This window comes from Periplaneta americana, chromosome 10 (assembly GCF_040183065.1).
Source record: "Periplaneta americana isolate PAMFEO1 chromosome 10, P.americana_PAMFEO1_priV1, whole genome shotgun sequence".
In the NCBI taxonomy this organism is placed as follows: Eukaryota; Metazoa; Arthropoda; class Insecta; order Blattodea; family Blattidae; genus Periplaneta; species Periplaneta americana.
The window spans coordinates 176,013,559-176,030,518 of record NC_091126.1 but is presented as its reverse complement, the minus strand read 5'-3'; the positions used below and the strand labels follow the sequence as shown (position 1 = coordinate 176,030,518).

Below are 16,960 nucleotides of genomic sequence, written 5' to 3'. Positions count from 1 at the left end.
CCGCAGTAGATAATCCCCTAAAAATATATACACCAGGAAACCTGAGAGCGTCATAATTACAGAAATTTTGGAAAAGGGACTTAACAAATGGCAAGTCGACTGGACTGACTCAAATAAAAGAATAGATAGATATTTATTAGCCTTAGGAAATACAATGATTTCATGGCATCGTCAGAGTGAATACATAATAAATATGCGGTTACATACATGTTATTCCGACATACAAGATGTCTACAATAATATACAAATAATATACAATCAACACATTCTGTAATGAAGTCAATTCTCCACAGTTTTCTTCAGACCATTATTTGTACAAACTTCTTGGTTTCCTTATCTCTTGGGCAGTCTCACCCCAGACATGAATCAGATAGAAAAGAAGAGCAGTGAACACAAAAGGAGATACTAACTACTGTAAGTTAAATTTGGAGTGCTAAACTAAGATACTCATTGACAGTAAAAGGCATGTGGAAAAGTAAAATATGTTTCACTGACTTTTTAAATCTAGCATAGGTAAGGGCTTTAGTTTCAACAAGGAGTTTGTTGTAAAGTCTTATCCCTGTATGTGATAAGCTATTGAGACTTTTGGATAACCTATGATGATTAAAATGTAAATTATTGCATGTTCTTGTGCTGTAGTTGTGATAATCAGAGTTTATTTTAAAACTATCATAATTTTGGTGGATGAAACTTGTACAAAAAAAGAGGGCGGGAATGATTGGGGTAATTTAACTGAAGAGTGAAAATTGACTTGTGTCTCAAGAGCATCTAGTAACAAGATTTCTAAGACAATTTATTTAAAGATATGTAAACAGTCACAAATTTAAATTCACATTTACTTCTTGAAATAGGATGAAACACGATTAAAACACCTTAGCATCGTAGTGTAGGCTTTATTTATTTTGTGAAATTCATGCCATGGTAACATGAATGGGATGTTTAAATGTGTAAAATGGCAGGAGCTATAAAGCATCTTATTGATAGGGCTGCAGTAATGCTTAATCGAAAGAAAGGGAAAGTAACATTAAAGTGACATTAATCAAGCAACAATTTTCTCATATGTTGTTTTGGCACTGTGCCAATCACAGGCTGAAACTATAGGGGAGAGAGGGGATGCAGTGGACATGGGGATACAATGGACATATGCAAATTTCCCTCTATATGATCTTCCATGTTGGCATCAATGACCAGAGATATTCATTTGTTCATATCTTATGAAAGTACAGTGTTTTTGACCAGAAGTACAAAGAAGATTTTCGAACAGCAGCATTTTCCAGTTTTTCGTAGTTTTGATGTAAATCTTTAGGTAAGTGCTATTCTCTATTAAATAGTTTTTTTTCAAATCATAGTGCAAGTTATAACGTTTTACATTTGTGGATATTATGAGAATTCATTTCATGTATAATGCTTTAGCGAGGTTGAAATCCTTTGTGAAAGAAAAGGAAAAAAAGTACCAAACCAGAACATGGGGATATATTGGACAGTGATGTCCAATGTATCCCCTTAAATTAATATTCTTTTTTATATTTTTTAAATATGTCTACATTAGATCAATGAACTATTTACTTTATTTGTCTGCAGATGCCTCGAGTCTACACAAGAAAAACAGATCGTGAGTTTTCTGAGGCGGATATTAAAGCAGCAGTTGATGATGTATTACATAATAATATATCTCTGCGAGCTTCTGCAGAACAGCATGGTGTCAAAAAATCCCGCTTGGCAATGTATGTGAAGAAATCAAGGGAGGTTGGGTTTGATTCAATTAATTTCAAGTCCAATTTTAAGAATCGTCAAGTAATTCCAGGTCACATGGAAGAAGCTCTTGCTGATTATTTGTTGTCATGTTCAGCTATGTTTTATGGGCTGACACCAAAACAAACAAGACGATTGGCTTTCGAATATGCTAAAAAGAATGAACTGATGACAATACCTGCATCTTGGGAAGCAAATAAGGAGGCTGGTTTGGATTGGTTCTCAGCATTTTTGAAAAGACACCCAGCACTCTCAATCAGAACACCAGAAGCTACAAGTCTAGCCAGAATGCAGGCATTCAATAGAGTAACAGTGGGCCAGTTCTTTGATAAGTTGGACATTGTGCTGCAGAGACATAAATTCATGCCGCATCAGATTTTCAGTTTAGATGAGACTGGCTTGAACACTGTACCACCTGTGGTAAAAGTAATCGCAAAAAAAGGTGAAAAACAGGTAGGACAAGTGACTTCCAGGGAGCGGGGTGAACTTATGACACAAGTTGGTATCATTTGCGCAAATGGGAATGCCCTACCTCCTGTGTGGATATTCCCCCGCGTTCGCTTTGACAAAGCACGCATGATGGCTGGTGCACCTACAGGGGCTTTGGGTCTTGTCCACAAGTCAGGTTGGATGACAGCAGAAAATTTCTTGAACGTTTTGATATTTTTTAAAGAAAATGTACGTTGTTCAAATGGAAATCCGGTGTTGCTGATCATGGATAATCATGAGTCCCACTTGAGTGTAGAAGGCCTAGATTATTGCAAGGGAAATGGCATTACCATCTTGACCCTTCCACCACACACATCCAATAAGCTTCAGCCCCTGGACCGCTGCGTGTTTGGTCCTTTCAAGAAATTCTTCAATGAAGCAATTAACGCCTGGCACCTTAGTCATCCAAATGAAAGTGTGACAATCTTTGAATTACCACGGATGAGTGCAACTGCATGGGACAGAGCAGCAATCCCAGAAAACATTAAATCGGGATTTAAATCTTGTGGAATTTCTCCATTTGACCGAAATATATTCTCCGATGAACATTTCTTGTCATCTGTAGTATCAGATCGCCCACCTCCAGTGCTTTTGAACCATCAAAGTTCTCCAGGATCAATTGCAGAAGAACAAGCAGGATCTAAAGTAGAAGATGCTATAATTACTTCAGTTGTCAGCTCTAGAACATTAGAAACTCCAACATCTTCGACAACCGAAAATGCATATGTCAGTCCTGAAGAAGTAAGGCCCTTTCCAAAAGCACCACCTCGCAAATTGTCCTGTCGTGGGCGAAAAAGGGGTCGTTGTATGATAGCAACAGATTCTCCAGAAAAAAATGAGATCGCAGAACGGAAGTGTAAAAACTCAAAGGGAAAACAGGCAGAGAAGAGGAGAGTTCGTCAGAGGTCTTCATCATCTTTAGAGGAAGTTGGTGAGAATACCTCTGACTCAGATCAAGACTCACATGAAAATGAAGTTGAACCCATTTACTCCCTACATTCTGGCGATTTTGTAATTGTCAGAGTTAGTGGCAAAAACACTTCAAGAAATTATGTAGCCCAAATTGTTAATCGTGCCGTGGATGGATATGATGTGAAATTTTTCAAACGTCAAATTGCTTCTAATCGGTTCATTGAAACTGATGAGCCAGTTTCATTTGTGTCATACGAGGAGACTGTGCTGAAGTTACCTGAACCTATCAAAGACAACAAAAAGCGTTTTGAAAATATGACCTATTTTGACTTTGATTTCATGCCATTTTGTATCCAATAATGTATTGTGTTGATTGTACATATGTGAATTTAGTTGTAGTTTGTTAGTATTATTGTATTTGAAATTTAGAGACCATGTATGATCATTTTTTTCTGTACACAAAATATTTTGATTTCTGTCCAATGTATCCCCATATCTGGGGATACTCTGGACAAAGTGTATTTCTTCAAATATATTCAAATGATGATTTCAGTTTTACTGATATGAAAATGATTTAAATTTTTAATGACAGCCAGATGTCCAACAAATCAAAACCAGGTGGAAAGAATCTTTTTAATTAATAAGCTTAGTGCACAAAAATTTAATAAGATAAACTGTCCAATGTATCCCCTCGCTCCCCTACATCTTGATTACACAAAGCACAAAGAGCACATCACAGCCATAACAAAATTACAAAACACCTCCACATATGCAGAACACATCACAAATGCTAACCACACCCACAGAGACATCAACACAGACATGGAAATACTACACATCCAACCAAAAAGCCAGAAACAAAACACACTAGAACATACAGACACACGAAAACACACCCCAACGATATTCTCAACACACAACTCAATTTCAAAACACATACACTCTTTGACTCCACACTACGAACGCACCCTCACAGGAAACAACAAGAGGCACCAAGACCAACAACGACCAGTTCTGAAGATGACCCATAAATAGGTCGAAACATGTAAACGAGGTACGTTGAAATTTAACACAGGAAAGTCTTACCATACATATTCTGAAACTATCTGTAGAATGATGTGTTAAATAAAGATTTCCCTGTTGAATCTTTCGTACACTACTTTTAACACTAAGGATGGTGTGAAGAAGCACCGAAACAGCTATAAGCCGCACATGCTTACAAATTAACACGAGTAAGATCGCCATTTAATCAATTATTTATATTAAAGATTTCCCATCACATGTAGTACCAGTAAATAATTTCAAATATTTTCTCGAAAAACTGCATATACCACATAATCAATCACCGAAAAATTTAAGAGCAAGAACACTGCACTGCAGCTTGATGGTGAAATTCTTAGAATTGGGTTGGCGCTGGGTTGTTTCCAGCTTCAGAAGTGTTTCTGCCATATGATGCATTAGTTGCCCACTTCACGACTGCCAAATATGATGAAAGACTGGACAAAACTGAAAGAAACATGTACCAATGATTAGATCTACCAAAAACAATCACAAATGAGGTGGTCAGAAGCAAAGGGGTATAAGTTATTTGTGAGGAAATGTGGTTGAAAGTGCTTAAGATTTCGTAAATTCCGTGAACTTTTTTATTTCAATTTTAGTGTGTGGTGTGGTTGAAAATTGTATCCCTTTGCCACTAAAATTTTTAATGTTTTAACTTGCCCTGGATGCACTTAACTCATATTCTTAGAAGTGTCACTTGTAGTCCTTTGCTTCTGACCCCCACGAATGTTCATTTTGACCTTAGGATCATGTGTGATGTGTAGAGCTTAGCACTGGACTACCAGCCCGTGATATCACAGTTTACTCTGACCACATAAAAATAAGCAATCAAGTAAAACTGTTTGAAGAAAGGGAAGAAAATAGTGAACATTATTATCTTGATGTTTTTAATGCAGAAGCACAGTGTAAGTTCACAGATGTCTCGCTTGAAAAAGCTGCAAGATATAGACCACGGAATCATATTGAGTCAATAAATTTTATGACTGCCTAAAATAACGCATGGATAGCCGACTTTTAGCTGCAGACAATATTAAAATACCCGAGTAGAAGAGAGTGTTGGATTCTACAACTGCATCAGACAGGTTTAACCTATAGAAAAATAAAAGTAACAAACTTAAGCGCAAGTGATTTGTACTTCCTGAGAGACAAATCCTGCGAGGTTTTTTAAGGTTATCTTCCATATAAGATATTTCCATTATCTCTTCTCCCCTTGGTGAATGCTATCAAAAGCATCCCAATTTCAACAAGTGAATGTGAATGTGGATTATCACAAATGCCTTTAATACTGGTACTGACTACAACAGAAAGAAAACACCATGGTGGAATGAGGAAGTGAAAGAGAAAGTTAAAGGAAAAAAAGAAGGCTTGGAAACAATACCTAAGAAATAGAAAGGAAGAAGACAGATTGCATTATGTGAATAAACGGAATGAGGTAAAATCAGCAGTTAAAGAAGCCAAAACCAAATCTTGGGAAAAATTTGGAAATGAAGTTGAACAGATGGTGGGGGGAAAAAAATAATAAGAAATTTTGGAAAACAGTAAGTACACTAAGAGGAAAATATGGCAAAGATATAAGATCAATAAAAACGGAAAATAAAATAATAACTGAGAAGAACCAAGTCTTAGGAACATAAAAGAAATATTATGAGGGAAATTTGCGGGAAATGGCCAAAATGAAATAAGAAATGAGAAAATATATTCATTCATTCATTCATTCATTCATTCATTCATTTTATTCCATAGATCTTACATGAGCAATGAAGCTTTAAGATGTGGAACAAGTCAACATTTTACAATATTACAATTACAATTTTTACAAATTTTTATAGTTTTACAATTTAGTAATTTTCTACAATTTTTACAATTTTGTGCAATTTTTTACATTTTTTTTTTTTTTTTACATTTTGGCGAGATGTAGTGAGATGAGATGAGGTCCGAGGATTCGCCAAAATATTACCCGGCATTTGCCTTTTGGTGGGGGAAACCTCGGAAAAACCCAACCAGGTAATCAAATCAAAGGGGGGTAATCAAATCAAAGGGGTTGATGCCAAGGACTCGCCATAGACCATCCGGCTTCAGTCCCACGGCTGGGGAAAACCTCGGAAGAAACCAAAGACCAAAGGGGGATCCAACCCAAGCCCGAACGCAGCTCCGGATCAGCAGCCCAGCGAGTCTGCCGACTGAGCTACATCGATGGCTCTACTAAAAGTATACAATACATAGCCAATCAGATTATTAAATTTACAAATGCAAACGATCATTCATAAGTTGAGCTATATGTATAATACAAAACAAGTTAATTAAATTTAAGGCATAAACAATTCAACCAGTTGTGATATACAGAAATTGATAATACATATCATGCAAACTACTTCAAATTAGAAACACAAACAATTTATCAGTAGAGCTATATAGATTACTATTCAATTTAAAGCATATACAATTCATCGGCCAAAACTATACAAATATATACAATACAAAGTTAGCATACATTCATTAAGCTATACAAATTTGTGCAATTAATATCAAGTAGATTAATTCAATTTATAATCATAAACAATTCATCAGTTGAGCTATACATATTACCATTCAATTTACAGTAGGTCTATATACAATTCATCAGTAGAGCTACACAGACTAGTAATCATTTTAAGAACATATACAATTCATCAGCCAAACTATACAAACATATACAATCAAATTAGTTCAATTTACAAACTTATTTTCGTTAAGCTATACAATTCATATGAAGTAGATTAATTCAATTTATAAGCTTAAACAATTCATCAGTTGACCTATACAGTATACTATTCAATTTACAGTACATACAATTCATCAGTTATGCTAAACAAAAAAATACAATACATAGTAAACAGATTAAGTCAATATAAAACCATATTTTAGTTGAGCTATATAAATTTGTACATGTCATTTAAGTAGAATAATTCAATTCACAAGCATAAACAATTCATCAAATGTGTAGAAGGTATGAGTATGTAGAAATTTGGTTAATTCTTTTCTGAACCTTTTCTCGTGGTTCTTCAAATCTTTAAGATAATTAGGCAGTGCATTGAAGACTGTTATACATGAATAGCGAACTCCTTTTTTAAAACAGCTTAGACTAACAGAGGGTAGATGAAGATCTGATTTATGTCTTGTATTAAAATGATGAATGTCTTGATTAGTACTGAATTTATCTTGGTTCTTAATATACAGCATCATTAGGGAAAGAATATATTCACAAGGTAAAGTCAAGATTTCTAAGTTTCGGAAAATATTTTTACATGAGGTCCTTTTATGCACACCGGGCATTATTCTTATAGCTTTCTTTTGTAATACAAAAACCTGTTTAGTTTCAGACGAGTTACCCCAGAATATTAATCCATATTTCATTACACAGTGAAAATATGCAAAGTATGACATTTTAAGTAAGTTTATATCACCAATAGTAGATAAGGATCTTAATGCATAACAGGCAGAGCTCAATTTACGAGTAATACATTCTATATGCGTTTTCCACTTCAAATGAGTATCCAATTCTAAACCAAGAAACTTTGTGCTTATAGATTCTTTGAGATGAGTTCCATTTAATCGAATACTGTAGGAAACCTGAGCACTAATGTGTGTACTAAATTTGACTGCATTGGTTTTATCAACATTAAGTGCTAGCTTATTTGCATGGAACCATTCATTCATTAGATTCAGCACTGTATTAGAAGTGTTTATAAACTGATCGTATTGTTTGCTTGAAATAATTACACTTGTATCATCTGCAAATAAAATTACACGAGAGAAATTGTTTATGGTCAAGGCTAAATCATTAATATAAATTAGAAACAACAATGGACCTAAAATTGACCCCTGCGGAACACCATGTTTAATATTTCTAAATTCTGACTAAGTAACTTTATGACTATTTGGTACATTTACTTCTACTTTTTGTTTTCTATTTGATAAGTACGATGTAAACCAACCCAACATCTCATCTTTAATACCATAAAACTTCAATTTTTTTACTAATATACTATGGTCTACACAATCAAATGCTTTAGCCAAGTCACAAAAAATCCCACCTACATGTAGTTTCGAATTTAATGAATTTAGTATTTCATCCACCAAACTAAAAGAAGCATTCTCTGTCGATTTTTGTTTTCTAAATCCAAACTGTTCTAAAACTAATATATTGTTGGACTCCAGGTAATGATATAATCTATTATACATAACTTTCTCAAACACTTTTGAAAATGTTGTTAATAATGATATGGGTCTATAATTAGCAATAGTACATTTATCTCCCTTTTTGTATATTGGTTTTACTATTGAATATTTGAGTCTTTCTGGAAAAATACCACATTGCATTGACAAATTGCCTAGATAGCTTAACGGAGAGGACAATATTTCAGAACAAGCTTTCAGAACTTTACTTGGAATTTCATCATATCCAGAGGAATATTTTGTTTTTAGTTGTTTTATCACATGCATGATTTCTGCTGCGGTAGTGGGAATAAATTTGAGACCTAAAAACTCAGTGTTAAATGCATCAGTTAGGTAACCAAGTGCAGCATCTTCTGCACAATCTTGAATGTTTAAGTTCTGAATAATATTTACATAGAAGTCATTAAAATGATTTGCAATTGATTTTGGGTTATCTATTTTACTATCATTGATTTTAATGCAAGTAATATTTTCACTCTTTGAATATGGATTAGTTTCATTTTTAATAATATCCCAAATAGTTTTAATCTTATTATCTGAATTTTGTATTTTTTCATTCAGATACATTTTCTTTGCATCTTTTATAACTTTTGTCAAAGTTTTACAGTAATTCTTGTAGTAATTAAGAACATGAGGATCATCACTATTCCTACTCATTAAATATAGATTCCTTTTTCTAGCACATGATATTTTAATTCCCTGAGTTATCCACATGTTTTTACTTTTACATTTTTTCACCACCTTGACTGGAAAACATTCATTGAAATAATTCGTAAATGTAGTGAAAAATGCATTAAATTTAGTATTAATATCAATGGTATCGGTACTATATACATTTTCTCAAGATTCATTTTGTAGACATGTATTTAAATGATGAAGAGATTCAGCATTTATAATCCTTTTTTTTTTTTATTTTTAGATTAACACTTTGGAATTTTTCACTCATATTGAAAACACTTAGAATTTGTGCATCGTGATCAGACAGGCCATTGACTAATGGTACTGTTGAATAGGAATTCAATTTACTTTTATCTATAAATATATTATCAATGGCAGTACTACTTCCAGCTTGTGTTCTGGTTGGAAAACTTACTGTGTGACTAAGATTATAAGTTTCAAGAAGTGAGTTTAATTTTCTTTTACGTGAGCTTTCTGATAGATAATCTATGTTTATGTCACCACAGATTACAAATTCGGTATGTGGTTTATAAAGTCTTTTCAATAATGAATCTAAGTTAGTTGTAAATTTCTTATAATCTCCCATTGGCGCCCTATAAACACATAAGATAATTAAATTTGATATCTCATAACCAATTTGTAATCCACAGATTTCAATATCTTGTTCAAGACAAAAAATCAGATATATCAATTTTACTAAATAATAGATCCCCTCTGATAAAAATACAGGCACCCCCTTTTTGGAAGACATGTCTACAGAAATAAGAACCTAATACATATCCATGTAAAGACAGTTGTAGTATTTCCTGTTGCTTCATATGATGTTCAGTTATACATAATATCTGGGGTTTATGATTTTGAGTTGCTAAAAAAGTGATCAATTCATCAGTTTTTTGTTTTAATCCCCTAATATTTTGATGAAAAATAGTGAAGTTACTGTGTTCATTACTAGAAACATCAGAGCATTTACAATTTAGTTGAACTTGTTTCAAACACCTTACTGGTGGGAGGTTTAACCTAAAAAAGGAGAAGCCCTAGCATTAACTAACTCAGGAATATTACAACTCTGCTTTTTAACATGGCTGCCTCTGATGCTATTAGCAATAAGAACCGAAAGGTGCTCCTTGCCTCTACCATTCAGCTGCAGGCCATGTGACGTATATTCATACCTTCTTATAGGGCTTACATCTATCAAACCAATGTGTGATGCCCCAGGTCTCATCAGAGCCCGCTCAAGCCACATAATCAAACTCCGCACCCTCCTGTGAAGATACGGCTTGTCGTACCTGCTGAAAAGACTGAGAAATCCCACATTGGTATGGCTGCTCATTTCAATTATGTTGTTGACATCTTTCTCAATAGAATAGTTACAATCGTTATCAATACTATTGAAACACCTGAAAGGCTACAACACATGCTGATGGAATGGAATGAAGAATTAATGAGAAAAGGGATGCGGATTAATGTCAACAAGAGTAAAGTAATGTGGACATCTAAGGAAGATAGACAGGAAACAGAATTTAACATTGAATGTGAAGGACAAAACCTGGAGAGAGTGGAAAGTTTTAAATATTTGGGAACAATAATAACTAGTGAAGGAAAAGTAGATCAAGAAGTACTGAACAGGGTAAAGAAAGCAACATCAGCACACTATCAAATAAGTAATACAATAGTTGGGAAAAAAGAAATAACCACTAAGACAAAAATACAGATATATAATTCAATAATTAAACCTATAATACAATATAGTACCGAAAGCTTACCACTCTTAGATAAACATCGAAGTAAATTAACAGCAATGGAAATGAAATATCTTAGAAGAACTGTAGGAAAGACCAGAAGAGATAGGATAAGGAATGACAGGATAAGAGAAGAAGTTAAAATGAGAAAAGCATTAACAGAGGTGATTAATGAAAGGCAGTTGAAATGGTTTGGGCATGTATATCGTATGGGAGAGGAAAGGAAGATTAAACAGGTGATGGAAATGAGAGTGGAAGGAAGGAAGAGAAGAGGAAGACCAAGGATTAAATGGGAGGATACAATAGAAAGAATAGGCCAACAGAAAAGAAAAACAATGGTACAGATAAAGAGAATGAGCAGAGACTGGGAAAAATGGATGAAATGGACGGAGAGAGGCGAACCCGACGCTTAGCAGCAGAAGGGACTGAAGAAGAAGAAGAAGAAGAAGAAGAAGAAGAAGAAGAAGAAGAAGAAGTAGTAGAAGAAGAAGAAGAAGATTACAACAAGAGCCTCATTACATTTTAAAACTGCATCAAACTTAATGTTCATCAAATTGGTTCGCCCTCCTCTAAGACCATTTAAAGCTCTGAACTATGCCACTGACAACTGGCAACTGACACCAAAAGCAAGAAGATGGCAGTAATGACAATCTGATATGAATTTGGAAATTGTTGTGACTAAATTTAAGTAAGTGTAATTCTTAAGGCTCCGTAATTATTCTATTTTCTATTAGGTCTAATTGTAATATTTTTCTTCTGTCAATATTTCCACGTTTTGTCAAGTGAAAAAAACACTGGTTGCTGCTGCTACTGCTAATGCTACTATTACTGCAGCTACTGTTAGAGCTCTTGGTACTACTACTTTTACCAGTACTAGGCTACTAATTTTGTTAGTCACTTTCACTTGAAAAATGGAAATAAACGCGAACGATTTCTCATTGTGAGGGAAATACTCTGCCATGGCTGAGCCATATCTTAGATTGTTAAAAAAAGTAAAGGATGGTACCAGTACTTAAATTAAACCTCAAACGTTTGTATTTGTAATGTTGTTTAGTGAGCTTCCTGAAGATAGGTCTGAACCTCACAACTGATATCAATAAGGCACCACTTAGGAGACAACTAAACAGGGAGATAATGGAGTAGGGGGCCAGTTCCTTTCCCCCTCCATTGCGTACGATATTTAAAAAAAAGTCACCTCAAATGTTCTGCACGACAGTGCCGATATCCAGATCCACATGGAATTTTGTGTTCTTTTATATAACTTTATTCGGCAAGCTCCAGGCACAAGTACATGGCGATTAGCTGCATGCCATCACATGTCTCAGAAGTCAGTGTGGAAAATTGTACATGAAGCATTACTCTACCCATACCATCTACAACCTATGCAAGAATTGCAAGGAAAGATTGAGTTTGAACATCGAAGGATATTCTGCGAATGATTACTTCAAGAAAATGAAGCTGATCGACATCTCTTAAGCAAAATACTGGTACTGGATGAAGCAACATTCACCAGAAATGGTACCTTCAATTGCCACAACCATCGTTGCCATACCAGACTCCAAATGCTATTGAGGAATTACATTCGCAACATCAATTCTCCATCAATACCTGGATGGGTGTAATTGGGGATATCCTACTGGGATCATGTGAACTTCCTGCACGATTAACAGGTGCTGCGTATTTGCGCTGTCTGCAGACTGAAATAACCCAACAATTGGACGTCGTACTACTGGCAACACAATTTAACATGTAGCTACCTCAAGATGGGGCATCTGACATTACGACAGTGCTGTGAGACTTCATTTAGATAAACGGTTCCCAGGCACATGGATTGATGCAGCGGACCTATTGCATGGCCGGTGCTATCACCCGAGCTCACTCCCTGCGACTTTTGGTTGTGGGGCCGCTTGAAATATGTATATGACAAAATGTTTGTTTCGGTGCATAGAATATTCTGCAATACTTTATAGTACATAATTAACGATTCATTCTGTATAATTTTGTGTGCTCCTTGTTTTGTTTTCCTATAACGAAGCCTGTAACATGTATGTTTTTTGGCTAATAAAGATTATTATGGTATAGTAGTGATTGTTGTTACCGACACAGCAAGAGAGGTGGGTGGTTAGCTAGTTACCGAATCCAGACATGCACGCGCTCACAGTTGGCTCTACGCAGAGTATTGTATATTGGAGAGTACCGCATTCTTTTGATCCGACAAATGCCGACGCGGCGGCCATATTTACTCCTGCGGAGACTCAGTACACCCACAGTCACAGTCTACTATATACAGTCACGAAGCTTGAGTTTTGAGGGTGCTAGAAACAATAGACTGTGACGGTTCTCTTTTGCATTGCCTGAAATGAGGCGATATTAGCGATCCTAGTGGTGAGCAACTACCTAATGTTTGCATATTTACTACGTATTGAACTTCGCGACTGTATATACTAGACTGTGCCCACAGTCTACTATATACAGTCACGAAGTTTGGTATGATTTTTTGCATTTCTCGCGATAGTTGCTAGCCGCTTGGAGCGCTGTGAGTACTAGGAACAATCAAAGAGTTTGTAACTTTCGGGAGTTATGACGTGCCTCCCTATGCAACAGCTATAGATGGCAACATAGTAAACCTGGCAAAAGTTGTTACCGTCAAAGCCTATACGGCGGAGCAATCTGGGTATTGTATTGTATTTATTCATTCCCTGTACAATCTATTACAGATTATAGGTTCGTCATTAGATACAAACACAAAATACAAACGCAAAAAATACACACACAGGCACACACATACACACACAAATAAGATTTCTAGTATGATTTTAATTAATTTCTAGTATGAATTTAATTTTAACACTCTTAAGTTTTCCAAGGAATAGTAAAACTACCAAAGACACAATAAATAACAAGATACATAATACATTTTTCGTTTACAAGACATTAAATAAATTAATTAACAGAGATTATGTAAGAACAAGATACTCCTACATTATTATTAATATTGTTTGGAGAAAAAATTATGTGCAACAGTAATGAAGGTAGATATTTTGCTTTATAGCTTAATGCAAGAAATCAGTGATTTTGAACGGCATGGACTGGAGCAGAATAGTTTTTACCCTGGTTTTGAAGCCTTCATAATTTAAATCCCCAGGTATCTTGTTATATAATGAGATACCTGTATGAAAAGTACTGTTGAGACTTTTGGTAATGGTATGACAATTTATATGCAAATTGTTGGCAGTCCTTGTGTTATGGTTGTGAGTTTCAGAGTTCCTTTTAAAATAGTAAAGATTCTTATGCATAAAGCAAACAGTTTCTAGGATGTAGATGCAGGGGAGTGGTAAAATATGTAATTCTTGAAAAATTTCTTTGCTTGGAGTGCATATAGGAACTTGTTTTATTATTTTCTTTTGAAGTTTAAATATTTTTATGTAGCTTCAGAGGACATGCCCCAAAGCATTACACCATATGAAAGAATGGAATGTATATGGGCATAGTAGACTACTTTCAAAGTTGGAAGAGATATGCTTTTCGTAAGAATTCTAAAAGCATAACATAATTTGCACAATTTTCCAGAGAGGAAGCTTACGTGTTGAGTCCAGGATAAATTCGAGTCAATCCATACTCCCAAGAATTTTGTGCACTCAACTTCTTTTATATTCTGATTGTCAATATATATTTGCAAGTTTTTATGCGTTTTATTTCGATTAAAATTAATAAAAACTGTTTTGATTAAGTCTGTTATGTATTAGCCACTCTTTTATTTGATTATTAGCTTCATTTATGTTATTATGTAGGATATTCTCATTTCTACTTTTGAAAATCATATTTGTATCATCCGCAAAGAGCACTGTTTCCGAGTGGGATATATTTATTGGTAAATCATTAATATATAGCAGAAATAATATTGGAAGCCACCGGTGTGGCTCAGTCGGTTAAGGCGCTTGCCTGCCGGTCTGAAGTTGCGTTCGGGCGCGGGTTCGATCCCCGCTTGGGCTGATTACCTGGTTGGGTTTTTTCCGAGGTTTTCCCCAACCGTAATGTGAATGCAAGGTAATCTATGGCGAATCCTCGGCCTCATCTCGCTGTCACCAATCTCATCGACGCTAAATAACCTAGTAGTTGATACAGCGTCGTTAAATAACCAACTAAAATAAAAAATAATAATATTGGACCCAGTACTGAGCCTTGAGGAACACCAGTTTTGATAGAAGCTGGAGTTGAGTTGACTGAATCTATTTGGACAATCTGTTTTCGATTACTTAATTACGATATGAACCAATCATTTGCTAAACCTCTTATTCCATAATTATTGAGTTTTCTTATTAGGATATCATGATTTACAGTGTCGAATGCTTTTGAAAGATCAAGGAATTGCCCTAGTATTTGCTCTCTATTGTCTTTTGCTTGTAATATACTATTAATGAAGGAGAATAAGGCATTATTAATGGATTTCATTTTTCGAAAACCAAACTGTGAGTTACAAAAGACACTATGATTTTCGAGAAAAGACATCATTCTATTATATATTACTTTCTCTAGGATTTTTGAGAAGATGATAGTAGGGATATTGGTCTGTAATTATTTGTTTTTGATTTATCGCCCTTCTTATGTATTGGAATATATATTGGTATATATGATTTATATAGGATGATAGTAAAGTAGATAGGAAAGATCCAGGAAAATATTACTCGCGAAAGGGAAATTTGAACCTATTTCGAGGGAAATTATCGGAACACACTGTGACAACACTGATCGTTTAAGCATCGAGCTGTGCATCGTTGTATTTGTGATCTTTGGCGTATGCGAAGTAAACGCTAACATCAGTAGAGGTTTGAAGGTCTGTAGTAGTGTAATTGTGTTTTTGTAATTGCGTGAAGTAGTCTGTGATTGCCTTAACTGGGATTCAAGATCTTTAAACTCTGTGATATACCGTAAATAGGTTCTGTCAGTACGATAGTCCGTATATGGATTATTTAATGAGATACCCATGGTCATAAAATGAGTGAAGATAATCAAGAAAACAGAGGTAAGATGGCCGCTTTGTTTTCATTTTTTCACAACTGTCTTATAAAAGTTCATTAATCCTGGGTAATATTAATAAAACTGTGCCATAACTTGGGAATTTATCACTATACTTAATGGGTATGAGGTTTCTTTAAAAATATGTATAGGCTAGCTCGTCGGAATTCCGTTTGGCTATGGACCTGGAGGTCATGGATTCGATGATTGAAGCGGGGACATATATTTCCTATTTCTCTCCATTATTCATAAACAAGATTTCGGAGATCTGTTTTTTGGCTGTGGAGAGACCATTGTGTGGTGAAGAAACTCATATTTTCCCATCTGCCTGAAGAATAAAGCTCATTTTCCCATTTCCATTATTCTTCACATGCATCATAACCTTGAATATATTTTCCTGTCTACTACTTATACTTATTCTAGATCAATAATAAATCGATGGGTAAGGCTACAAAGTTTGCATATCCATAAAAAATTGTGGAAAATGGCATAATAAGTTTTTGAGAGTCAACCATGGGATTTTAAATTGTCATAAATCATTTTTATGGCAATTCCTTTATACTACCTTTGTCCAGAAGGAAGGCATCAAGGTGAATCAGCTAATACCAGTAACTTGTTTTCTTTCTTTCAAGTTCTTTGGACATAAGGCTTTGTGCTTTTAGCTGTCGAAATGATTAGGTAACCTACAAACTAATGTTATTTGAAAAGAGGTCAATTTTTTTCATTGGGAAATATTTTAAAGGAGAAAAAAATGTGAAATAAACTCTTGTTTGAAGCTATATCATTCATATAAATCTGTTATTTAATTGTTTGAAATTTCGTATTGAAAAATTTGATATCTTTATTACGAAAACAAATTTTCTGTAAGCTGTACTATGATTTTAGGTGTGATGTGTAGACTTTTCTTTCGTAGGGCTACCATAAGAAGAAATGGCTTTTCTATAACACGTGACACTGAAACTTCCAACTTGAATTTTTCTAAGTTCTCCGACGCGAGAATCTGTGATAGGTTATGTTAGGTTTAGGTTTTTGGTATGCTCTTAAAATACTAAAAAGAGTAGATTTGTCCGTGTTTGTTGAATGCGTATCATCACGCTTAC

At 34.8% G+C, this 16,960-nt stretch overlaps 1 protein-coding gene across 3 annotated transcripts in view; it reads left to right on the top strand.

Annotated features, from left to right (window-relative positions):
- Positions 1-15,652: 15,652 nt before the first annotated feature.
- LOC138708183 (YTH domain-containing protein 1-like) overlaps positions 15,653-16,960 on the top strand; it is a 79,627-nt gene continuing 78,319 nt past the window's right edge. For all 3 annotated transcript variants that reach the window (XR_011334621.1, XM_069838461.1, XM_069838460.1), the window contains exon 1: positions 15,653-15,867. Coding sequence is in view for 2 of the 3 variants with exons in the window: in XM_069838461.1 (XP_069694562.1) it covers positions 15,840-15,867 (28 nt within the window). In the remaining variant the exon portion in view is untranslated. The remainder of the gene's footprint in view (positions 15,868-16,960) is intronic.